This window comes from Diabrotica virgifera, chromosome 2, assembly GCF_917563875.1.
Source record: "Diabrotica virgifera virgifera chromosome 2, PGI_DIABVI_V3a".
NCBI lineage: Eukaryota > Metazoa > Arthropoda > Insecta > Coleoptera > Chrysomelidae > Diabrotica > Diabrotica virgifera.
The window spans coordinates 271,584,367-271,612,218 of NC_065444.1; the positions used below are offsets into that span (position 1 = coordinate 271,584,367).

At 32.6% G+C, this 27,852-nt stretch overlaps 1 protein-coding gene across 2 annotated transcripts in view; it reads right to left on the minus strand.

Annotated features, from left to right (window-relative positions):
* LOC114331398 (C-type lectin BML-2-like) overlaps nt 1-23,275 on the minus strand; it is a 41,843-nt gene extending 18,568 nt beyond the window's left edge. The window contains exons 1-4 of one of the 2 annotated variants that reach the window (XM_050643203.1): nt 23,168-23,275; nt 18,324-18,376; nt 16,940-17,048; nt 10,708-11,094 (exon numbers count right to left, since the gene is read on the minus strand). In XM_050643203.1, coding sequence (XP_050499160.1) covers nt 10,814-11,094; nt 16,940-17,048; nt 18,324-18,376; nt 23,168-23,231 — 507 coding nt within the window. In that variant the 5' untranslated portion in view covers nt 23,232-23,275 and the 3' untranslated portion in view covers nt 10,708-10,813. Of the gene's footprint in view, nt 1-10,707; nt 11,095-16,939; nt 17,049-18,323; nt 18,377-23,167 lie in introns of those variants that run through there. The other variant, XM_050643206.1, reaches the window with a different exon arrangement.
* Between the last annotated feature and the right edge of the window lie 4,577 nt (nt 23,276-27,852).

Sequence of the window (27,852 nt, forward strand, 5' to 3'; positions counted from 1 at the left end):
AATAGGAAATGGACATATATTCTCCTAGGACATAATTAATTGATCGATGTTGAAAACATCGATCATTGAAAAAAAACTTTGCCTAACAAAAATGTACCTTTTGACAAAATAAACAAAACAGTTTTTTTTTTTCTATTTTCTTTAAGACCAATAGTAATCGAGCTATACTCTATTAGGTATATGTTAGCTCTTCTTCGTCAAACGCTAAATGTTGTAGTTTCAAACTCAAAAGACGGGGAAAACTGTGCATTTTTCGAGGATGAGGATAACTTGTTCAAACTAATTTAAAGCATTTAAAAATATCTATCTGCAGAGATAAAAAAGTCTCTAGCTCAAAAATTAAGAGACTTATTATGAAAAGAATTTTAATCTCTATTTTTTTCAGCGAAAAAGTGATCGGAAACTTCCCCCTACTTACCACTATAAATAAAATTAGTCATTGACCGTATTTGGTATTCTATATTCATGTATTATTAATAGGTTCTAGAGGTTTGACCGGCTTAGAAGGATTAGTTTAACAAAAATTGGAGTTAAAAGCGAATAACGAATTTTTTTAGTTTGATAAAAAATGCATTCTTCTTCAGAATAGAAATATTAACATCAGATATACGAAGAAATATTTAAATATAAAATTGTAGACTATTTAATTCCCAAGAAAAGGGTTAGCAAAAATTTTTTCTATAGCAAAAATTGAGTGAGACATTGACAATTAAAACTTGTAATAACATGCAAAAACCACCTTTACCAACCCTTTTACAGTCACCTCTTTTTGCGACTGAGGATTTTAAAAGGATTTAATATTAATACCCTTATAGACCATGTACAAACTTACCACATTCTTTTTTACCAAACTTTCTAGGATAAAAAATAAAAAAGTTACGGTTAAAAAATCAAGATATTTTTTTGAAAAAGAAAAGGAGAAATCCAATTGGAAGCATAATAATGTTAGTTGGCGGTGTTTTTAGTCATTGGCCTTATTCATACTTCTTTATTTATGTATTAGTAATAGATTCCAGAAGTTTGACTGGCTTATTATTATTATTTTTGAAAAAACTGGAGTTAAAAGCGAATAACGAATTTTTGTAGTTTGGTAATAAATGCCATTTTCTTCATAATACAAAGATTAACATCAGAGATACGAAATAGCTATTTGTATAACAAGGGAGGAAAGTGCTACTTTTCCTCCCGAGAATGAAGTTTACTGCCCGACGCGTAGCGGAGGGCAGTAATCATTCAAGGGAGGAAAAGGCACTTTACTCCCATGTTATACATATGGTTTTTCCACCTTCCTCAAATAACAAGTCATTTTTTCATTTTTACTTAATTTATTTATATAACTAACCAACAAAATTTATTAGAACTAAAACTAACAAGTACGTACAATATAACTGTCAACTGTCAAATATAAGTCAAATTAATAATGTAAACATTGTTAAATCAAAATAACAATTTACTGTTTTTTACCATTCTGCAAAATACAGAGTGTTTTATAAATAAACGTTAAAATGTATAGAAACTTACGTAATAGAAAATAGATATTGTACAGGGCGTCAATAAGTTACATTTCATGAATGAAATACCATGACGTCACTTTTACTTTTCCTCCCTAGGGAGGAAAAATATTTTCCTCCCTAGGGAGGAAAAGTACAACTTTGCTCCCTACAATCAGGTCCGGAAAAGTATACTTTCGGTAGAGGTAGGTGGAAAAAATATTTAAATATAAAATTGTAGGTTATTTAATTCCCAAGAACTTGGTTTGAAAAAAATTTCTATGGCAAAAAATTAAGTGAATCGTAAATGAGTAAATTATCGAAAAACATTGATTTTTTCACTTTCAATAGCGAATAAATTGAGAAATATTAATTTTATCAAAAAAATGTACAGAACATTTTTTGCTTAAAATGAATATTTTATCACCTTTGCGGTCAAAGTATAATAAAAAGTTTCCACCCCAAGATGGGGTGGCAACTACCCCCATAGTAAAAGCTCCTTTCGGCATCATATATATTTCGATCCTTAGACTATCCACTACTTATTGTCAAATTTTTAAGCAAATCGATCCATTCTGTAAAAATTGCGAGGTGAAAAGGTTCGGTTCCTGGACTACTTGTCTTATTTGGAAAAGTATGAAGGGTTGTAACCACAGAACAGGAATAAAATAGCAAGAATTATTTTTGACAAAAATTGGTCCACCCAACACAATTTTTGGCAATGAAAATTTCCGTTGGGACGCCATATTATGTACCCTATATTAGCTGATTAGCTTGTATCAGAGTGTTGTGGTATTTGATAAATACTAAACCATTATCTTAGTTTGAGGTTTCCTGAATCTAAAATTATATCAATTGCTCATATTACGGTAAACACAATTATAATAAAATATATAAATAAAGTTTTATGTATGTAAGGGTAAATAAGGTCCCGTACTTACAATCAGTATTAAGATTTTATTACATTAAAGTAAGTTGGGGTGACAGGTAAACGCTATATACATCATCGGGCCCACAAGAAACTTAGGATATCAGTACAAGATATATTTTTTATAGTTTCGTTAAATGTTGATGGTTAATGTTAACTAATGGTTATGTTGTTGGTGTTTGTCAAAGGGCCATATCCTCCAGTCACTGATTTTCTGTGTGTTTAAAAAATTATGAACAAAACACACTAATATCATACGAACATCAGAAACACATAGTATACAATGATGAGCGTGCTAATAACCAGCAAAATAGCACAAAAGTTGGAAAACGTATTGAGTTGTGAGATAAAAAGAAATGAAACTTGTCGAGCTGGGAAATTTAGCGATATTAACTTATAAATTTACATTATATTGATTTTTTCCCACCTTTAGACGTATCGGACAAGTTTGGCAACTACCAATGTCACAGTGACAGTTATAGTTGACATACTCCTCTGATACGTGCAAAGGTGGGAAGCAATCAATATAAATAAATTTATAAACTATCTCTACTAGTTTCATTTCTTTTTATCTCACAACTTAATACGTTTTCCATCTTTTGCGCTAATAACCGGCAAAATAGCGCCAGAGATGGAAAACACATTAAGTTGTGAGATAAAAAGGAATGAAATTATTGGAGGTGGGAGATTTAGCGATAAAAACCTAAAAATATACATTCTATTTATTGTTTCCCACCTTTAAATGTATCAGAGGAGTATGTCAACTAAAACTGTCACTGTGACAGTGGCAGTTGCCAAACTCGTCCGATACGTCTAAAGATGGGAAACAATAAATAGAATGTATATTTTTATGTGTTAATCGCTAAATCTCCCACCTCCACTAGTTTAATTTCTTTTTATCTCACAAACAATGTGTTTTACACCTTTTGCGCTATTTTTCTGGTTATTAGGGCGCTCATCATTGCATATTAGCCCAGTGGTTGTCACATTTTAATTAGCATTTGTTGGTTCCCCATTTTCATTGTAACTTTGAAATCTTAAACTACTTATTAAAAGATTGGGGTGTATGATTAACTATTTATATGTTTCATTTCATTTCATCTCAAATCAAGGTTTTTTGTATAAATTATATATAAAATTGAAATAACTTCAATTTCAAAATGGGAGTAACATATTCAAAACCACCAAATACAAGGGGGATATTTTGGGGAGCTTTTTTGCGGTTTTAACATTTTATGCGGTCCCATTTTGAAATATCCTGAAGGACTTAATTATTTCAAATTTGGATATATATTTTAATCAAAAATCTTGACTAGTTTTATTTTTAAATCTGAAAAATTGTGAGAATCACAAAAAAACCTAATAAAACAGTTTCTCTGATTTTTAACGATGACGCAATTTTGTAAAAGCAACTTGTTTTGTAAAAGTCTTAACTAGGTACGCGTATGAATTTTTTAAATTTTTTACTTAATTGCATCCCATCTATAAAAAATAAAAACGATAAAATTACTTCTTTCATGGAGGATGGACGAGGAAGGTGGGTGAAAGGTTAATATTACCGCCGTCGTATGTTTTAATCACAAAGAACTTAAAAAAAAATGAAAAAAAATGTAATTCTAAGAATGGGGACATTTTGCTTATTATCAATGCAAGCGGATATTTCAAATTCTGATCCAAAACCATGAGTAAATGGACTAGTAATATTTATTATTCTTTTTATTCTTAATCCTATTTAGAAACAAAATATTTATACATTTTTACAATAAACATACATAAATATAATTTTACCCATTCGACAGGAATTTGAAAGAATGAATCGTCGAATTTTCCAGAAAATAATAATCACTTACACAGGGCCAATTAGGCCCCTTTAGACTTCTATGGTAGATTTGTTAAAAAAACCATTTAATAAATTTAGTAAACAATATTTTTTGTGTTAAATAAGGCTTTGTATCAAAATATTAAGAGCAATAAAATATGAAATCATTATTGCCTCAAATAAAAAAAACTACAATAACTTTAAATCGTAACAGGGGCCTAACTGGCCCCTCGGATTTTCTAGTGTTAAATGCCTAAGACCTAAGTGATCTTTAATTCTGTATAAGTTTTTTTTATAAAAGTTTATTTTCAAGGATAGGGAGTTTCCGCAGGGATGTCGTAATAATCATAATTACATATTTATGAAAAACCCTATTGATGGAGCATAAATCCATATGGGTCAAAAAGCACAAATTTTTTTTTTCCTACCCCCCCTTTATTTATTTTTTGTTTGGCTACAGTCTGATATGAAATAATTTTCATCTGTTAAACAAATTAGTGAAGGTAATAATAATAATATCGTATGGCATTTTTGCCGGGGAGATTCTTTCGGATAGTTCCAGAGCCAATTACATCTTTAACCCTGTTTCAAGTAACTAGTGTCGATGTACAACTAGCCCAGGGGGACCGACGGCTTAACGTACTCTCCGAGGCACGGTGAGACGGCTCGTGTCATTATTGGAAATGAAAATGGTTTGTCCATAGATAAGGTATATATAAGTAGAATAGATAGGCAACTCTTTAATACGTAAAATTGCAATGTATACAGCGCCCTCTGTCCGGTGTAGTCATGAACTAAATGGACAATGGCGGGAATTTTAAACGTTCAAATAAGCTTTGTTGCTAATTATTGTAGTAAAACAAGATTCTATAACATAATGCAAATTATAAAAATAATCGACAATTGTTTCTTACATTAGCGATTTTTTTTTGTAATTTGCATTACATTATGGAGTCTTTTACTGCAATTATAAATATAGTTAGTTCATACAATAGGAAAGGTAGAAAAACAAAATTCAAAAATTAAAATATTTATTTAAAAAATTAACGGCACAATTTACAGGAAAGTACCAAAATTAAAGCTCATAATAAAATTAAAATATTTCCAGTATCTTTTTGTAACATTGCTGAGTTTATATTAAACACATCAATCCTGACATTAAGGCAGCGCCGAAATTAACACAAAATTTTTAAATTACATGGATGCAAAGTAACCCAAAAGATTATTCCTTACTTCTCAGTCCTGTTTGGTACACAGCATTTAAACACCATTGACTTAAAAATTTGCACACAAACTGAATATTTTACTTTATAGTAAGAGAACAAAAAAGTCTTTGTTATACAGGGTGTCCGGAAAAGATTGGTCATAAATTATACCACAGATTCTGGGGTCAAAACTAGGTTGATTGAATCTCACTTATCTATATACAATAGTGCACACAAAAAAAGTTACAGCCCTTTGAAGTTACAAAATGAAAATCGATTTTTTTTTCATATATCGAAAACTCTTAGAGATTTGTTATTGAAAATGGACATGTAGCACTCTTACAGTAGCAACATCTTAAAAAAAATTAAAGTGAAATTTGTGCACCCCATAAAAATGTTATGGGGATTTTGTTCCCTTAAACCCCCCCAAACTTTTGTGTACGTTTCATTTAAATTATTATTGTGGCACCATTAGTTAAACACAATATTCTTAAAACTTTTTTGCCTCCTAGTACTTTTTCGATAAGCCAGTGTCTATCGAGATATTTTGAATATTTTTCGAATCCGCCACATATTTGTATATGGTTAAGTACGATTGTAGCGACCTGTTAATAATCTGAAAATTTGTTTATAATTTACATTTTTAAGTATATTTTGAAAAAGAAGCCACATCTCGATAAAAGGTGACTTATCAAAAAAAGACTAAGAGGCAAAAAAGTTTTAAAAAAATACTGTATTTAACTAATGGTACCACAATAATAGTTTATTTAGAACGTACACAAACATTTGGGGGGTTTAAAGGAACAAAACCCCCTTAAAATTTTTATGTAAACATATTAAAAAAGAAGCCGCATATCGATAAAAACTAGTTTATCGACAAAATACTAAGAGGCAAAAAAGTTTTAAAAACATTGTGTTTAACTAATGGTACCACATGAATGAATTAATTGGAACGTACACCTAAGTTTGGGGGGCTTTAAAGGAACAAAACCCCCATAATTTTTTATGGGGTGGACAAATTTCACTATAATTTTGTTTAAAGATCTGCCATAATAATGATACATGTCCATTTTCAACAAAAAATCTCTAATAGTTTTCGATATATTGAAAAAAAATCGGTTTTCATTTTGTAACTTCAAAGGGCTGTAACTATTTTTATGAGCACATTTGTACTAAGGTAAGTTAGGTTCAATCGAACTATTTTTGACCTCAGAATGTGTGGTATAATTTATGACCAATCTTTTTGGGACACCCTATATTTAGCTAATCTATAAGTAAAAAGTAAAAAAACAATTTAATAAAATAAATCCAAACACGTATGTAAACAAACAACGATGTCATAATCAGATGCCATTGACAAGACAAAATAAAATGACATTTCTGCACAGCGTTGCCACATTTTATTTAGAGAATCTACTGTGTCTGTAAGTTTAGCTAAAATCTACTAAATCAAAAACTAAAATATTCTATAAAACTTTATTAACGTATTTGTATATAATTTAGGACTTTTTATAATAAAAACAACAGCTGACTAACTAGAACTTAATATAATATGAATATTTGTAAAAAAACCAAACTTTTTTAGATTTTAACTGGGAAAAAACTATAATTAATTTTTATCAGTTTCATATTTAATATTTGTATATAATATTTTGTCATCCACTGATTTCTGCATGTCAGGATCAAATTCTTCACACAATTCTTTCGCATTTTACATTGGACACACGTAAACACAACATTTTTTGTTTTGCAAAGTTACATAATATGCTTAGATATTTTAGTTTTCCATCGTTAGCTTCTAAAGGCCGCGTCCCACCATCAAATAATTTGATCAAACTGGTTTGAGCAAACTGAAAGTGACAGTTAGTGACGTCACATCCTGAGTGTTCATTGTGGATAATAATGAAAAATTTTAATTTTAAATAAAGTACAAACAAGTTGGACAACTCAATACAAAAAATTTGATCAAACTAGACTGAAGACCGCGTCCCACCATCAAATAATTTGATCAAACTGGTTTGAGCAAACTGAAAGTGACAGTTAGTGACGTCACATCCTGAGTGTTCATTGTGGATAATAATGAAAAATTTTAATTTTAAATAAAGTACAAACAAGTTAGACAACTCAATACAAAAAATTTGATCAAACTTGACTGATAGTGAGAGCACAGATTTTTAGAATTTCAAAAAAACTGCAATTGTGACGTCACTTTGACGTACTTCCTCAAGTACGTCAAGTTTGCTCAAACTGTTTGATCAAATTATTTGATGGTGAGACGCGGCCTTGATAGTGAGAGCACAGATTTTTAGAATTTCAAAAAACTGCAATTGTGACGTCACTTTGACGTACTTCCGGAGTTTGCTCAAACTGTTTGATCAAATTATTTGATGGTGAGACGCGGCCTTAATAGGCTCACCGAATGCTATAACTCTTCAATAACACCTGAAGGCCGCGTCCCACCATCAAATAATTTGATCAAACTGGTTTGAGCAAACTGAAAGTGACAGTTAGTGACGTCACATCCTGAGTGTTCATTGTGGATAATAATGAAAAATTTTAATTTTTAATAAAGTACAAACAAGTTAGACAACTCAATACAAAAAATTTGACCAAACTAGACTGATAGTGAGAGCACAGATTTTTAGAATTTCAAAAAAACTGCAATTGTGAAGTCACTTTGACGTACTTCCTCAAGTACGTCAAGTTTGCTCAAACTGTTTGATCAAATTATTTGATGGTGAGACGCGGCCTTTTTACTGCTTGCACTGCTACTTGAAATCTGCAAGTTTGTTGAAACTGCACCAGAATCCAGTTTCATTTCTCTGTTTAAATTCATCATCTACGTCCTGAATCTTATTTTCGGTAATGACATTGGGAAATTGTAACAAAATGTCTGAAAACTAATTTAGAAATGGGGTAAATACTATAAAAAGCAGATTTTATTTCAGTCATAACAAAATGTTGAAATATAAAAAAAATTTACTAAAAAATATTGCCTATATACTAGAATTTTTTAAACAATATCAAAAATCTACCAAAAAAGTAGAAATCTACTAAATGTGGCAACGCTGTTGCAGTTTCTGCAGATGCGATGACATGCGCATTTGGAAAAGTCTTTAGTGGCGCCACCTTTCCAGTTTAGTCAAGAATTAAAGAGAATGAACCGTAATTGCCATTAAGGATAACAGTGCATGGGTTTGTCTTTGGCAGGGATCGAACCCACGTCTACTGGCGTATGAGGCCAGCGTTTATGCCGTTACCCACGGCCGCTCACTTACCCACGCCCGCTCGCATTAGTGACGGTAAAAATAAATTAAGGGTAGAGTGACGATAACGCCATTTTAACTGTTTATAATAACCATCCAAATAACATTTTAGTTGTAATTACATTAGCCTTATCTCTTTTACCGCGACATGTAAAAAGAATTGCTTTTCGGTCTTCTGCTGTTCGGTCTAGTGAGGTTTCGGTAGGTTGCATCTCCAGGTTGCATCAAGAAATCGCTTTTGGTGTCCATACATAGGTAATAAGAACGTGCACAAAATGATATAATTATGAAACATTTTAATAAAGGACATTGTGTGTGAAGGATTCCAAGAAAATCATTTTCTTTATTAATTCTCCTTTTTTTGGGTGGTTTCGAAAAAAAAATGGGGGTACATTATAGACATTTATAAATAACATATAACATATTTTATAATTAACATTTACATCAAGTCTATTTCCATTTTTACAGACTATCTATCACAGTGGGAACGACTGTTTTTATTGTTATTAATTGAACAAATTTTACAATAAATGCCACAAAACAACAGAGAAATTATAACTTCCTGTGGAACTTTCATTCCTGTCATGTCACCATTCAGAATTTCCGTTATCAAAATCACTTGCTTCCATACAGTCATGATGTGAACTTGTCAGATAGAGCTCATTGGTACCTCGGGCGAAAAGCATTGGATATCTTAATCATCCATGTTATAATTCACATCTTTGTCATATGTTCCGATGACGGATCAATTGTAAAGGGTTTTTACCCTGTTATTTTTACTTTGGTGGCTTGCATGTAGATTCTAAGTGAGTATAACCTATAACTTTTTATAACCTTAGTCAACATTTTAAATACTTTGCATCATTTTATCTGGTTGTACACATTTTAGGATTGCACTGATGATGATCGGTCAACCGATCGAAAACTAGTTCTGTCTTTGATGTAGCCCTGTATAGGGATTTTAACAAATATACCTTTTATAAAGGATTTTATGGATTTATAAATAAGACCAGTACATGGATAGTCGCTGAAAGTTTTTCTACTCTAGCTTAGGCAGCTCAGATGGTATAAGGGGGTTTTTTAGAATGTAACGCACTGTAATTAAAAATTTTCAGTTGCCCTTAAATGAAACCTATACCAAAAAATCAGCCACTTAATATTTGTGATTAATTGCCGTAGGGCTCCTTCTTTACTTTCATTACAGTTAGGGAAAAATAATTTTTTTAAAACATTTTTTTTTAATTTTGTCAACTTTGGGGCGCCACCCCCCCTAAACGGTGGGTGATAGATATATGCTGTCGGGAAATAAATAGTAGGACATATGGTCCTCTTCATTTTACTATTAATTAAATTTTAAATTATTTTTTAAATAAAAACCTTCAGGAAGAGCTACGTTTCGCAAAAACCACAAATTACCCCCTTTAAAAAAGTGGAAAGGGAGGTTCCAGGGCGAAATTTTTTAAGAAAAAGTTAGTCTCAGAATAAGCACCCCTTGATATACCAGAAAAAAAAATAAAACCGGACTTGTGTCCATTTTGCGAAGTTCAACCCCTGTTTCTTACACTATTAAGCGTATCAGAAAACTTCCGTAAACTGCTAGTGGGCAGCTTTCCCCCGAGTCAATACTTCTTTCTATTATATTTCTTATGATGTAAATTGTATTGTTTGTCTGTTTTTCTTTTCTAAACGCTGCTTGTTCTTCTCCCAGTCTTTTTCTATCTCTGGTCTTAGCATATTTTCTACTATTTTAAAAGATATCGATGACAAACATATCGCTCTATAATTTTCGCTGTTGAAGTGTTCTCCTTTTTTGTATACTGGCACTATAAGATCTTTTGGAATTTGTTGCTTTTTCTATGCTTTTTCTTTTTATATTTTCCATAGCCAGTTTATCCTTTGTTGTCCCATGTATTTGACCATTTCCGGGCCTATGCCATCATCTCTTTCAGCTATTATTGTTTTGTTTGATTTTTCTGATTTTTAAATAAAAATGCCTGTAATGTGTAGGATCGGTTTTATTATAATTATACCGTTATTATTATGTATTACATAAATAACAAAAGTAATTTATATTGCTGTAAAATTGCTTAAATGAAACAATTAAATTAAGAACAGCCACAATTGCAACCAGAACAACAGATCTGTTTCTCGCATAGAGGATAAAACAAGCGATTACAAGCGATATCGTTCCAAGTAGTAACTGTTCCATTATTACTTATTATGCTCACGCATTCTTCGTCCCCAGTAGCATTGTTTGGTTCATGAAAGACCAGGTCCCAACTAGTGTACACAAGAGCTTCTTGAGTTAACCAAACCCAATGAACTTTGTCCTGGCGTCTATTTCCTGAAATCCATATGGCGTTATTGATTCCTATATTCTTCACTCCTAAAATACAATGGAAAATACTTTGAAAGCCATGCTGCTGACTAGAACAATTTAAGATAATGATAACCTAACCTAACAAAATAAAAACACATTCGAAGTAGTGTTGCCCAAAATCGGTCTTGGTCTTGCAGTCTTGGTCTTGTTCTTGCGTTTTCGCAAGGACGAGACCAAGAACAAGACCGCCTAATTTTAGCAAGACCAAGACCAAGACTTACCGTGCAAGAACAAGACTTAGCCTGCGAGACTCTTGCGTCTTGCAGTTAGAACTGAGGGTCGTTTTAGGGAGTATGTATAATTAGTTCAGCTATATTCTTACATACTTTATGAGAAACAAAAAAAAAATTGTAACAAAAATTTTGAAAATTGGACTTATGTTCACTACGAACAATACCATAAACATACATAGCGATTCAAAATATCCATTTAAAGAACACTTGACACATTTGACACGTACTCAGGTCATTATTAGAATGTAAAAATAAAATATTTTGTACTTTCCTTCCCATCAGACGGCTTCTCTGAAATTAGTTGTCCGGGTTATAGGTCTGGATCCCGCGTATGAAAAAAAAGTTGATTGATAGGAAGCTGAAAATTTGTTAATAGCTTAAGGGTGTCTAATCAGACAAACTTTGATATATGGGAACACTGGAACAGAGAAAGTTTTAATTGTGGAACAGTTTAAAAATTTGGAACGGTCAGGCCACGAAAACGTTACACGTATTTTGTCCGACAGAACTTAAAATTGATTTGTTACCCTTTCATTAAACTCTCATGCAAAAATCAGGCTGCTATTTATCACCAAATGGGCATGATAATGAGTGGAACACGTAGAACATGTCAAATGACAGGAATTATGACAGGTGATAAATTGCAGTCTAATTTTTGCATGAAAGTTTAATGAAAGGGTAACAAATCAATTGGAAGTTCTGTCGGGCAAAATACATGTGACGTTTTCGTGGTCTGACCGTTCCAAATTTTTAACCTGTTCCACAATTAAAACTTCCCCTGTTCCAGTGTTCCCATATATCAAAGTTTGTCCGACTAGACAGCCTTAAGCTATTAACAAATTTTCAGCTTGCTATTAATCAACTTTTTTTTCATAAGCGGGATCAAGACCTATTATGAGAATAGTCGCCTTCTAATCATAACATAACATTCTTGCTTTGCGACGCCGATAGTAATATCAAATATCGTATCCAAACTTTTTAAAAATATGTCACCTTGCTGATAAAAAATATACCTAATAAGTAATTAATTTTTGTCATTATTACTTTTCTAGGAATTTAAACACCACAAATTTAATCTTATCGGTATAAAGAATAGTAGTATTATGTATTGTTTTTGCTGAATGTGCTATGACCTATGCTGTGAGATCACTGGGTTACAGAAAATTTGCCGAAACAGCGCGATTATTATTTAAAAGTATGATAACGAGACAAAGGAACAGTGTAAATAAAATACCGAAATTAACGATATACACTTCTCCAAAAAATTTACTCACCACCATAAAAACAGGTCATTGTTAATGTATTGAATTTCCTAAGCCTGTTGTTCGATTTAAGTGATTTATTTTTTCGTATGTATTGTCGTATTTTTATAAATATCTCTGTAATATTATTGTTGCTAGACAGGTCAATTATTATTGTCACTGTAGACCGGGTGTACCAATAAAAGTGTGTTTTTTCACAGAGCATCACTCTGTGGAATATTCTAGCATTTATAAAATACTGAAATTACAACGATAACCTCATATTTTCGCTTATATTGGACATTACATTCGCTTATATTGGATAATAAAATACACTACTACTACTATTACTATCGGTTTACAGCGTTCTTCGACGCCTTCCGACTCCTAACCGCCATTCTTCTCTGTTTAACCATAGACCTGGAGGGATTTCTCTTTCCTCTAGTTCTTTTTCAATTCCCTCCCTCCAGCTTCTTCTCGGCCTTCCTCTTTTTCTTCTCCCTTGTGGTGTCCATGCCAAAATCTGCTTAGGGATCTTGTCATCTGGCATTCTCTGTACATGGCCGTACCATACTAGTTGTTTTGTTTTTATGTCATCAATTATTGTGTGTGTGACTCCCATCATTTCTCGTATTCTCTCATTTGGTATCCGATCTCTTCTTGATTTGCCTGCTGCTCTTCTCCAGAAGTCCATTTCTGTTACTAGTAGAATTTTCTACGTTCTTTGTTTCAGTGGCCAAACTTCACTGCCATATGTTATTATACTTTTCAGTATGCTATTGTATATGAGCTGTTTGTTCGCTTTAGATATTGTCTGGTCCCACAGAATGCCGTTCATCATGGATATGGCTTTTCTACACTGTATTAATATAATAAAATATATAAGTTTCTAATAAACTTTAGTTAGTTAGAACATAGGCACGGATCACTTAGATCATGGGTTCAAACTTCACCCGGTATCAGTTGTCTAGATCAGTAATTCTCAATCTTTTTGAGTCATGAACCACAAAATACTTTTTATTATTTTTGTTACCAACTAACTGAAATATGTATCTAGCTAGGTAATCTAATTAAGTATAATAATAATTGTGGTGCTGATTTTAGCTGTGTTTGCGTTTTGTGTACCACCGCAAATAATGATATGTACCACCAGTGGTACATGCACCCCAAATTGAGGACCGCTGGTCTAGATATTTATTAATTTGGCTGATCTTTACTATGGCTATGATATTCTAGCTTAAAATGTACATCTCTGTCAGGTTGTTCAAATATATGCAATAGGCTAATAGGCAACTGCGAGACTTGCAAGACTCTTGCTGCAAGACCAAGACCAAGACCAAGACCGGGAGCTCAATACCAAGACCAAGACCAAGACCAGGTGTACTGGCGCAAGACCAAGACCAAGACTGTCTAAGTCTCGTCTTGGTCTTGTATTTGGGCAACACTGATTCGAAGGTAAAGTACAAATAAATGGGGAAAGGTCGGATGCCTCAAAATGGGATAAGGGAATTAAAAGGGATGGATTACGTCCTCTCATTATAATAGTCATAGTTACCATATAGTCGAAGCAATAAAGCACTGAACATCCGAAAAAAAAAGGACAAGACGGATCTTAATAATTATTCTTTTTGCATTCGATTCGTGAATGCGCCAGGAAACTTTGTGAATCAGAGCCATGATATAATATTGAAAAATGGCATAAAAAAGATGCATTCTTAAAATGCATCTCAAACAGACAATAAAAAAATTCAGAACTCGTCAATTATCGGCGGAAATGAGTTCAATTTTGTTACTCGGAGGTTTTTGGGGTCGCTAAAAACGAATATGACGTCAAAAGCGATCTCCGGAGTACCTGGTTACCAGGGTACCTACTGTGTACCTCGTCTAGTGGAGTTTTCGGCAAATTCATTAAAAATTTGTCAAAAATCATTACTCGGGGGTTTTGGGGCCGTTAACGACGAATATGACATGGGAAGTAATTTCCGGAATACCTGGTGCACAGGGCACTTACTGTTTACCTCGTCATGTGGAGTTTTCGGCAAAAAAATTATTAAAAAATTAGTCAAAAATAATTACTTGGCTGTTTGTGGGGTCGTTAACGACGAATATGACATCGGAAGTGCTCTACGGAGTACTTGGTACCCAGGGTACCTACTATTTACCTCGTTTACCCCGTTTGGCAAATTCATTATAAAAATTAGTTAAAATTCATTACTTAGGGGTTTTTTGGGTCTCTGACGATGAATATGACATCGGAAGTGATCTCCGGTGTACTTGGTGCTCAGGGTACCTACTGTTTATCTCGTAATTGATGTTGATTAATATTTTAATGAATTTGCCGAAAACTCCAAAAAACGAGGTAAACAGTAGGTACCCCGGGTACCAGGTACTCCGTAGATCATTTCCAATGTCGTATTCTTCGTCAGCGACCCAAAAAACCCCGAGTAATGATTTTTATCTAATTTTTTAATGAATTTGCCGAAAACTCCATAAGAAGTAGGTACCCTGGTCACCAGGTATTCCGGAGATCGCTTCCGATGTCATATTCGTCGTTAGCGACCCCAAAAATCCACAAGTATTTATTTTTGACTAATTTTTTAATAAATTTTTGCCGAAAACTCCACAAGAGAGCTAAACAGTAGGTAACCTGGGCACCAAGTAATCCGAAAATCACTTTCGAAGTCATATTCGTCGTTAGCAGATCCAAAAACCCCCGAGTAATGATTTTTGACTAATTTTCTAATGAATTTTAATGACGAGGTAAGCAGTAGGTACCCTTGGCAACAGGTACTCCGGAGATCACTTTTGACGTCATATTCGTTTTCAGCGACCCCAAAAACCCCCGAGTAACAAAATTGAACTCATTTCCGCCGATAATTGACGAGTTCTGAATTTTTTTTATTGTCTGTTTGAGATGCACTTTAAGAATGTATTTTTTGTATGCAGTTTTTCAATATTATATCATGGTTCCTGTTGACAAAGTTTCCTGTCGCATTCACGAATCGAATGCAAAAAGAATTATTAAGATCCGTCTTGTCCTTTTTTGTCAGTAAGGCCGATTTTAGTGCTTTATTGCTTTGTCTATTAACAAAATATACAAAAGACCAAACAAGAAGCCTTCAATGTATTGTAGGATACAAACGTAAATACAATAATGATTAAATCCCTTCTATCCGCTGATGATATAGTTTTAATCACAGACACAGTAGAGAAAATGCAAAAGCTAACTGACATTTGGCACAAATAGATATAGGATTTAAAAATGGAAATGAATCTCAATAAAACAAAGCTTATGATAATAAATGAAGATGAGAAAAAAGGAAGGAATGCCAATATAATAGTATAGGAACAAGTCATAAAACAAGTATCTACTTTTGAATATTTGGGAAATATAAAAATAGGTCTGGATCCCGCGTATGAAAAAAAAGTTGATTAATAGCAAGCTGAAAATTTGTTAATAGCTTAAGGGTGTCTAGTCGGATAAACTTTGATATATGGGAACACTGTAACAGGGGCAGTTTTAATTGTGGAACAGGTTAAAAATTTGGAACGGTCAGAACACGAAAATGGCACATTTATTTTGTCCGACAGAACAGACATAAACTCTCCGAACAGAGATTAAACTCTCATGCAAAAATCAGACTGCTATTTATCACCTGTCATAATTCCTGTCATTTGACATATTCTACATGTTCCACTCATTAAAACGCCAGTTTGGTGATAAATAGAAGTCTGATTTTTGCATGAGAGTTTAATCTCTGTTCGGAGAGTTTAAGTCTGTTCTGTCGGACAAAATACATGTGCCGTTTTCGTGGTCTGACCGTTCCAAATTTTTAACCTGTTCCACAGTTAAAACTTCCCCTGTTCCAGTGTTCCCATATATCAATGTTTGTCCGACTAGACACCCTTAAGCTAATAACAAATTTTCAGCTTGCTATTAATTAACTTTTTTTTCATACGCGGGATCCAGACCTATAACAGATGATGGGAAAACGGGCTTGGCAATAAGTTAAAAACTGATAAGGGCTACTCTAACGTGTATTACTCATTATGATGAAATTTTTGGGAAATCAGAAATGGACAATAAAACTACATTCAGGGTATAGAGCAGTATAGTTAATCCGAGAATGGTTATGGGCATAAACATAGATTGTGCAAAAGAAACATGAATAAATGATAAACGAGACCGAAATGAAATACATGAAAAAAATAGATGTAGTTAAAAAGTTGAAAGATTTAGAAATGAAGATATAAGGAAAGAGCTGGAGCAAAAACCGATAATGAACAAGTTCGAATAAAACTATAATAGAAAAACCAAATGATAAACGCTATCTTCCACTAATATTAATATGCAGTAAGGAGTATCGTTTTTCTTACCTGAGGTTCGAATAAAAGCAGAGATTTCCTCATTCTTAGCTTGACTCTGGATACTTACTAATCTCATTCCAACGAGTTGGCATGCTAGCACAGCGTTAGGCCAATTTACCTAAAAATTGTAACATGAACATTAAGAATCAACATAAACACAAAAATTGTAATCTATATAAATACACAAATTTTATGTGACAAGTATCAAGAATGGCTATTTATAATAGGTATATCCATATAAGACATTGAAATCAATTTCAGTTTGATTGATGATCTTATAAATTTTTATTGGTGTTTTATTACACCAGCGACGTTAACATGTATCGTTGATATGAGCTAATTAAGAGCGTAGGCACACAATTTCGGACCACTGTTTTTTAATGAATTAATTTTTCTCGTATCCTAAGAAAACTAATAAATATTTTTGAAAAATTTAAGCGCCGAATGAATGATTACATTATTAGTGAGGACTGAAAGTCCCTTAGAATTACAAAAAGTTTCTATTAAATAAGATATTTGAAATTAAGTATCACACTAAATTTTCCCTTATTTTCACCCCAGTAACTTATTAAAATTAACATTAAAGAAATTTTAAGGGACTTTCGGCCCTCGGTAACAATTTTATCTTCCATTTTGCTATTAAATTTTTCAAAAATACTCATTAGTTTCCTGAGGATTCGAAAAAAATGAATGTATTAAAAAAGCATTGGATCTAAAGTTTGCGCCTACACTCTTAATAAATTGATAACCATTATATTATATTAACAGATTACTTCATTATGTACCTATATGGTTAGAATTTTTATTACTCAAAAAGCATTATGTACAGCTGGTTCCTAAAAAAACTGATACGACTCTTAAAGAGTATTTTGTAGAAAATGGAGCAGTGTATTTTGAAGGATAAATACTTATGTCTACATACTGCGTCACTGTCACTGCCAAACTTAAAATTTGTCAGATAACTTATTCTGTTCAACCTCAAAAATGGCGGCTTGAATATTTTATTTAGCAAAAATATATTTTATTCTAATTTATGTAAAAACTATTATTTATATACTCTTTATAAAATGCTGGAATTCAAAATAATATCAAAATTTAGACCTTAATAATTATTACAATTTATGAATTAACATACATATTTTGTAGTCAGTTGTTTGTTTGTTTATTTTATTATTTGTCTGTCCTGTCATAATAAATATAATATAATGTCAGACCAATCAAATACACTGCTCAAAATGATCAAATCTTACTAAGAGTCATATCAGTTTTTTTAGGAACCAGCTGTACCTACAGAAGCAAAAAATATGTACTGAAAATTTTAAAAAACAATTGACTGGAAGATTAAAAAAATTCCAAAATAAATATCTTCAAGAGTAAATAATCTATACTGTACCTGTTTGTCTCCTAAATAATAATTATTTTTTGGATTAGCTGCACAACATGTGTCTGAAAATGAAGAAAAGTTTGAAAGTGCCTATTTAATTCAGATAAATATTTTAATTATTTTTAAATGTGAAAAAAAGTATAGAAAAAGGGGGCACGATATTTTTGTAAATAAAAGGCTCAAGTAAACAACAAATTACCCTTTGAAAACCAAAAGTATAAAAAATATGGAACTTACAATTATTGATTAAATATTGGCAATACATTCTACAAATAAATATCAAATATGTTCGGTAGAAATAGCGCACACACTTACATATAGGGTGTCCCAAAAGTAGCGGAACGGTCGAATATTTCGCGAACTAAACATCGGATCAAAAAACTGAAAAATACGTGTTAAATCATTTTCAAAAATCTATCCAATGACACCAAACACCAATCCCCATTACACCCCCTGGAGGTGGGGTGGGGGGTAACTTTAAAATCTCAAATGGAAACCCCCAGTTTTTCTTGCAAATTTGGATTCTTTACGTAAAAGTAGGCAACTTTTATTCAAGACATTTTTTCGAACTGTGGATAGATGGCGCTATAATTGGGGAAAACGATTTATCCTGATACCATAGGTAAATTATAGAAACGGTCTAATATCTCACGAAATACACTTCCAAATGAGAAACCAAAAAACAGATTTTTAATCTTTTTCGAAAACCTATCGAATAACACCAAACATGACCCTCCAACCCACCCCCTCGAGGTGGGGTGGGGGTAACTTTAAAATCTTAAATAGCAACCCCCACTTTTTATTACAGACTCGGATTCGCCATAAAAAATTAAGCAACATTTATTCGAAACATTTTTTAAAATTTCTGATAGATGGCGCTAATAAATCGTATTTTTCCAATTAAAGCGCCATCTATTAACAATTCTAAAAAATGTTTCGAATAAATGTTGCTTAATTCTTCGTGACGGATCCGAATCTGAAATAAAAAGTGGGGGTTGCTATTTAAGATTTTAAAGTTACCCCCCTCCCGTCCCCAGGGGGTGGGTTGGAGGGTCATGTTTGGTGTTATTCGATAGGTTTTCGAAAAAGATTAAAAATCTGTGTTTTAGTTTCTAATTTGGAAGTGTATTTCGTGAGATATTAGACCGTTTCTATAATTTACCTATGGTATCAGGATAAATCGTTTTTCCCAATTATAGCGCCATCTATCCACAGTTCGAAGAAATGTCTTGAATAAAAGTTGCTTACTTTTACGTAACGAATTAAAATCTGAAAGAAAAACTGGGGGTGTCCATTTAAGATTTTAAAGTTACCCCCCTCCCCACCTCCAGGGGGTGTAGTGGGGGTTGGTGTTTGGTGTCATTAGATAGATTTTTGAAAATGATTGAACACGTATTTTTCAGTTTTTCGATCCGATGTTTAGTTCGCGAAATATTCGACCGTTCCACTACTTTTGGGACACTTTGTATAATAAGGCTTACAGAACCAGTAGGCGAATTCTATAATTTTCGTTATTATCGCGAAAGCTAAGCTAAACGATAGCGAAGTTGATTTATGTTCATATTCTATAAGGTTAGTTTTCGCTTTCGCTTCGTTATCATAGCGGCATACGATAATATACGAGTTTAAACGACGTATGAATAAATAATTACGGCAACGTTGCAAATATACGTGCAGGGAGTAAAAAAAAAGAAGAAGTAAAGAAAGAAGAAGAGTAACTAGCAGTTACATGACGTATTTATATAACCTTATTGGCTTATAATCACAAGTTTGATTGAATTATTTCCTTGAATAACTATATTTTTATTATATTTTAATAAAAATGTTGTGTGTGTGTATGTGTGTGTGAAAATGGCTTGGATGCGGGTCCGTTAGCCACAGATTTTTATTTTATTTTTACCTCAATTTATTAGTTTTGTTATATTCCCATCTATCTGACTCAAATGACTATATTTGTTTCTTTCAAGTAGTTTATGTGTAATTTAAATATTTCCATTTTATTACAACTTAGTAGATATTCTATACTAATTGGAAAATGAACTTGTGTTTGTCGTAAATTGTAATACAATTTATTTATATATCTCTCGTTAATTTTGCATTCAAAGAAAATATGGTTCAAATCTCTAATCGAAACATTATCACAAAAACAGACTGATGAATTAACTATTCCTAATTTGTGCAGATGTGCCTCATATTTTCCGTGTCGAGTTTTTAATCTGACGATAGTAGAAATATCTTGCTTTGGCAGGTTATACTTAAATATGTATTCAGGTGGCGGAGGAGGTTCTTGATGTAAAGAAAAATATAAATTTTTTGATATGCTTGAAATATTTTTCCATTGTTTTTTCCATATTTTATTTATTCTATCTTTGACGTCATTTATTGCATCTGTCGATAAGATCTGAGTTAGGATCTCACCATTTTTTATTGCATCTTTGGCCAACTCATCCACTTTCTCATTACCCAGTATACCGGCATGCCCTTTTGCCGATATAAATACTACTTCCACTTTAGACAAATTATTTTTTATATTACATAAAATTTTTGATTTGTATGAATTAAAATCAGTGTTTTGAATTGCATATATTGCAGATCTGGAGTCTGTTATTATCACAGCTTTTTCAATATTATTCTCTTTGATCAATTCTAGAGCTTTTTCGATGGCTATAATCTCAGCTGTAAAAATACTACTAATACTAGATAATTTATAATTATTATGTTTTATAAATAAATGTTTTATAAATAAATAAATTTTATTAAACATAATAATTTATAATTATTATGTTTTATAAATAATTATTATGTTTTATAAATAAAAATATTGCCGGTGCAATTTGTTCTATATTATGGAAAACTCGCGAAGAAACCATCTACGGTTAACGCGAGAGGAAAGCGGGCTGCTTCGAGATAGAAGTGACCCATTTAGTTTAACAGATATAAGGTTTATTGATAATTTTCGCTTAAGCAAAGAACTAGTTCGATTCCTTTTTGATGAGCTACAGGAACTTACGGAAGATATGGTGTAAGAGCATCACGAATTCATTATCAACAAAAACACAGAATTCTTGTGGAATCAACAACAACGAACAACCCACTTAGCGCTTGCGCTTTTGTACCACGTGAAAATGATCGACCAATCTCTATCGAAAGCGAAACGAAACGCAATCCAAAAGTTATCGCTTTCGCTTTGTAATCGGCTTCGTGATCTGCTTCTCCGGTTCTTCCCGAATGAGCTTACAGAATAGCAAACCGTCGGATAACGAACGTAATTGTTTCGCGTTGATCTTATAGAATCGGTCCACAGGTCTTTCTTTCTCGTCCTAATAAAACTACCAGATAGTTTAAACTTAATATCTAATCAAGGTGCTGATTGCTAGTAGAAGAAATAAATACATTACTTGAAAAGAGAAACGATTTCATATCCCTATGTTTACTTTATAGATTATCAAAAGGCTTTTGATAAAGTACGACATCAGAAATTCTTAGAACTTTTATAAGAAAAGAATGTGGGCAGCCAAGATATACCGCTCATTGTCAATCTGTACTGAAATCAAAAGGTAAAGGCTAGAATCGAAAATGTCGAAGCAGAAACTATAGAAATTGAAAGAGGTGTTAGACAGGGTTGCGTGTTGTCCCCACTGTTATTCAGTCTGTACAGCGAAGATATTTTTAAGGAAGCCATACCAGAGAAAGGACATGGTATATTAATAAACGGAAAAATCGTGAACAACATAAGATTCGCAGACGACACCGCTATTTTTGTTAAGAAGTTAGTATAAAATATGGACAAATGAACGTTAAGAAAACCAAGTTCATGATTATTTCTAAGCAACATACAGTAAGAAGACTAGATATCAATGGAAAATAAGTAGAAAGAGTGGATCACTACAAATATCTGGGAGCCTGAGTAAATGAAAACAATGACAAAAATGGAGAAATCAGGACACGCATTAAAATTGTAAGATAAGCATTTATTAAAATGAAAAAAAAAATGTTTGTCAACTGAGACTTTCTTCTGTAGCTTAGGATGAGAGCCTTAAGATGCTACGTGTTCTTGACTTTGTTATTTGGAATGTAAAGCTGCGCAATGAAATTAGATAATGTAAAGAAGATGGAAGCATTTGAGATGTAGTGCTATAGAGGAATTTTGAAAATAACATGGATCCAACAAGTGTTAAGATGACTACAAAAATTGTGATTGCGAGGTCATAAACAATATGAAAACAAGAAAGCTGGAATATTTAGGCCACATTACCAGAGGTCATAAATATGAGATATTAAGGCTCATAATGCAAGGTAAAATTAAGGGTAAAGATCCATGGGAAGACGAATAATTTCCTGGCTAAGAAACTTCAGAGAAAGGTGTAGTTACAGCTCAGTAAATCTTTTCAGAGCAGCCGCCAATAAGGTATGGATAGCTGTGATGATAGCCAACTTCTGAAAGGAGGAAGAACTACAAGAAGAAGAAGAAACAATTTAGTTCAACAAATGGTTAAAGTACACAAACGATCAATAAATATTATTATGAGTATATACTTATAAATGGAAATATGTTGTAATTAGATTTATGAACTAAACGAAATCAAGAAAAATCGAGAAAGAAAGACACGTATGCTTCCCAAAAGGACTTTACCAGAAGTGGTGATTTTCAGTTGAGAAACATTACCACCTCAACACATGGCAACTTTCTAATGCCATCGAAATCCGTTAACTAAAAAAAGGCAGTTTAATAATTTCAACGCGCATAGACACTCAGTAGAGCCGTATGTTAAAGAAAAATATTCAATTAAAAAGTTAAATAGTTCAAAAAATAATTAAAAATAATATTTGAATCATGCACGATGAGATCTTACCCCCTTGTGATCCAGAGAACAGAAAAGAGCTGGAGAGAAACAAGAAAGTTACTAAACTGAACATGTTGTGTAAGTGATTAAAACTTATCTGTGTCCAAAAGGTATTTATGTAGTTGGAAATCTATTCAAATTTTAAATTATGTTAAAATTGTAGTTAAAAATATCAGCACAAAATGTAAATAAGCAGATTTGGAAAGCAATTTACGTAGAATTCAGAAAAGCTGTCGAATTAAAACAAAATTATTGTTATTTTAGGTAAATATAGATTTTAAAGACTCGATTAGGAGTGAACAGATAGGTAATACAATATGTTACTTTTATAAAATGTTTATATTATTTAGACTAAAATACACTGGTGTATCGAATTGACTTATGGATGAGTAGTACGGCAAGAGATAGCGGCTTGTGGTACGCTGTTATTCACTCTATATATCCCTACCGGACAAGTGTGTCTTCTTCTTGTGCAGTCTTCTAACAACCGTTGGCGATAATTTCTTTAGACGCCTCTCTATCTTTTGCAACGTGAAATATCTATTTAACACTGAGGTTAGTTCAATCTCTGATATTCTTCAGCCAAGATTTCTTCTTTCTTCTCAAACCTCTTTTTCCTCTACTATTCCTTGCATAACGACGTGTAGCAGCGAATATTTATCGTTTCGAAGTATGTGGCCCTGATACGAAATTTTTCTTATTTTAATTTTGTTAATAAGATTTCTGCCACGTCAAATTCGTCTTATCAATTCTTTGAGATTTTTGCGCAGTCCAAGGGATTTTCAGAATACGCCTGTATAGCCATATTTCGAATGTCTCCAATTTTTTATGGATTGGTGGTTCAGAGTCCAAGCTTCTACCCCACATAGTAGTTGCGACCAAACATAACATTCGACGAACCTGAATCTGATGGCCATACTTAATTTCTTATTTGTAAACATTAACTTGTATTTTATAAACCCAGTTCAAGCTATTTCTATTCTAAAAGGTATATTTAAAAGACCCCAATAAGGGTTACATCACAAAACAAAACGTTTTCGGATTAACAAATAATCCATCATCAGTGTAAAGCCCTAAAATGATAAGTATAACCTAATTAATAAGCGAAATGTTGTAAAAGTTGACTAAGGTTAAGACTTGACTGAGGTCATACTTACAATAGCATGCATGCGTGAGCCACCAAAAAGTTATGGGTAAAAACCCTTTAAAAGTTATAAAATCTTATATTATACTACATATTATGTTTAAGATAGTTGGATGTTGCAAATATTCCTATTCCTGGATATTACCCACGGCAACACGGGACTCTAACCCACGTGGATGTGATATGAAAGGGTGAACCTCATATCACATCCACGTGGGTGAAAGTCCTGTGTTGCCCTGGGTAATATCCAGGAATATTTGAATGCATCCAACTATCTTAAATAAAATATGTAGTATAATATAAGATCTTATAACTTTTAAAGGGTTTTTACCCATAACTTTTTGGTGGCTAACGCATGCATGCTATTGTAAGTATGACCTTAGTCAATTCTTAACCTTAGTCAACTTTTATAACATTGTCTCTTATTAACTAGGTTATGCTGATCATTTTAGGGCTTAACACTGATGATGGATTATTTGTTAATCCGAAAACGTTTTGTTTTGTGATGTAACCTTTATTGGGATCTTTTAAATATACCTTTTACAAAGGATCCTGTATTTTTTGTGATTTATATTATACAGCCAGCTACAGGAATTTTATTTTGCTGTGAGTTTATAATTGCTCCGAAGTATTTATACTCGATCCTCTCTAGCGTTTTACCCTTCAATAGCAGATGTATGTTGTCAACGGGGTTTTTGATATCAGCATATACAGGGTGTTTCATTAATAATTGTCCATATAATAACTGGAGAAACCTTAGTAGAAAATACGAAGATTTAACCTAAAACACTTAAATAAAATGTGGTTCCTTACCGAGTTACAGGGTGTTTTATCTAAAAATTTAAAAAAATTTTGATCAGCATTTTAAAACTATTAGACGTATTTTTTTCATACTTGGTAGAAAGTATAGATAATGTATAAACTACTAAATTATGTTAAACAAACGTTTCTGCCTATTACCAGAGGCGTACGACGGGGGAAAGTGTATAGTTGACCCTTTCCAAATTCTACGCCACTGGCGGAATTGCTATTTTAGTTACATTTTTGGACTCTCCAATACTTTCTATGAAAATAATATACTCTTTATTTCTAACGATAAAGTCATTAGTTTTCGAGATCTTTGAAGTTAAAAATGAAACCACAAGGTTATTTTGATTAATGTATTATGTCGCTTCATTTTTAATTTCAAACATCTCGAAAACTAATCATTTTATCGTTACGAATGAAGAGTATATTATTTACATAGAAAGTATTAAAAAATCAAAAAATTACAATAAAATAGCTATTTCGTCAGTGGCGTAGAATTTGGGAAGGGTCAACTAGCCACTATCCCCTGTCGTACACCTCTGGTAGTAGCTAGAAACGTGTATTTATATTAATTTAGTAGGGTGTACAGTGCCTACACTTTCTGCCAAGTATGATAAGTATACGCCAAATAGTTTTAAATTACTGGGTACAAATATTTTTTAAATTTTAATCATATGAATCATATCATAAATTAATCAAAATAACTGTGCTGTTTCATATTTACCTTCAAATATCTCGAAAACTAATGACTTTATCGTTACCATTGAGGAGCATATTATTTAGGTAGAAAGTATTAGAGAATCTAAAAATGACACTATAATAGTAATTCCATCAGTGGCGTAGAATTTGAGAAGGGTCAACCATTCACTATCCCCTGTCGTACGCCTCTGGTAGTATCTAGAAACGTTTGTTTATCATACTTTAGTAGGGTGTATAGTAGTCGCACTTTCTGCCAAGTATGAAAAGGATATGTCGAATAGTTTTAACATGCTGAGCAAAAATAGTTTTTAAATTTTTAGATAAAACACCCTGTAACTCAGTAAGCAACCAAATTTTATTTAAGTGCTTTAGGTTAAATCTTCGTATTTTCTGTTAAGGTTTCTCCAGTTACTATAAGGACAATTATTAATGAAACATCCTGTATTCCAATAGATGGAAAACATAATACATTGCGAAACAAAACGAGATGAAACTAGTGGAGATGGAAGTGATCGTTATAAACGTATAAATTAACATTACATTACATAGTTTCCCACCTTTAGACGTATTAGATTAGTATGACAACTGTCACTGTGACAGTAGAATTTTATAAAATACTACTGTCACAGACGTCTAAAGGTTGGAAACTAAGTAATGTAATGTTAATTTAAACATTTATAACCATCATTTCCACCTCCACCAGTTTCATCTCTTTTTGTTTCGAGATGTGTTATGTTTTCCATCTTTTGCTCTATTTTGCCGGTTATTAGCGCGCTCATCATGCTCATCATCAAAATATGGAAAACCTATTAAGTTGTGAGATAAAAAGAAATGAAACTAGTAAAGGTGGGGAATTTAGCGATAAAAACCTATAAATTTACATTCTATTTAATGTTTCCCATCTTTAGACGTATCAGAGGAGTATGTCAACTACAACTGTCACTGTCATAGTGGCAGTTGCTAAACTCGTCGGGTACGTCTAAGGGTAGGAAACAATAAACATAATATAATTTTATAGGTTTTATCGCTAAATTTCCCACCTCCACTAGTTTGATTTCATTTTAACTCACAACTTAATAATGTTTTCCATCTTTTGCGTTATTGTACCGGTTATTAGCGCGCTCATCACTGTATATTCATTGTTAGTCCTATCTTTTTGCTTTCTTTGTTAATGATTTCTAGAAGAATTGGTAAATCGTCTATATTCTCTGCCACGATTGTGGAATCGTCTACAAATCTTATGTGATTAATGATGCTCCATTCACTATCCTGAAATATTTGTTGGAAGTAAACATACAACAATTGTGGCGACAGCACGCATCCCTGTCTGACTCCTCTTTGAATTTCTACTTGGTTTGTTTAAGTATCTTCCCTCTATCTTAACCCGTACGACTGCTGTTTGATTGTAGTATATATTTTTGATTAAATTAATATCCTTGGAATCTAGGCGTATGTATTTCAATGTAAGTATGAGTTTCTCAAACTCTTTCAAAGGCTTTTTGGAAATCTTTAAAACATGAAGACGTTTTTGTTATATGCCTTGCATTTTTGAAGATATACTTCCTTAGGCACGAGGGTGAATTTTTACATTCCCTGGCGCATGCTCACACCGACAGTTTGTTATTAGTCGCTACATCTTTATGTAGCGCAAATAAGATGTGCGTGAAAAGAATATATATTATATTATTAGTGTTTTTAGTAAATATATTTATTATAATTTTTTTCTCTTTGGATTTGTCTTCCTCGGGAATAAGAAAACTCCAGGGGGCACAAATCTATGATTGACTTTATAGTCACTAATAGAAAAATTCACCCAGAGCAGATTCTAGATATTCGAACTTTAAACTCGGCAGACGCAGGGAGTGAACACAAATTAGTCCTAGCAAAAATAAGAATGAAACTAACACCAAAACATTTTCCACAGGAAATCACCGAGGAAAAATTCAATGTAGAATCACTGTGGAACGATTCTACCAAAGAAATGTACCAAAGGAGGCTAGCACAGAAGATACAGCTGAAGCAGATAGACGACATCGAAGATATA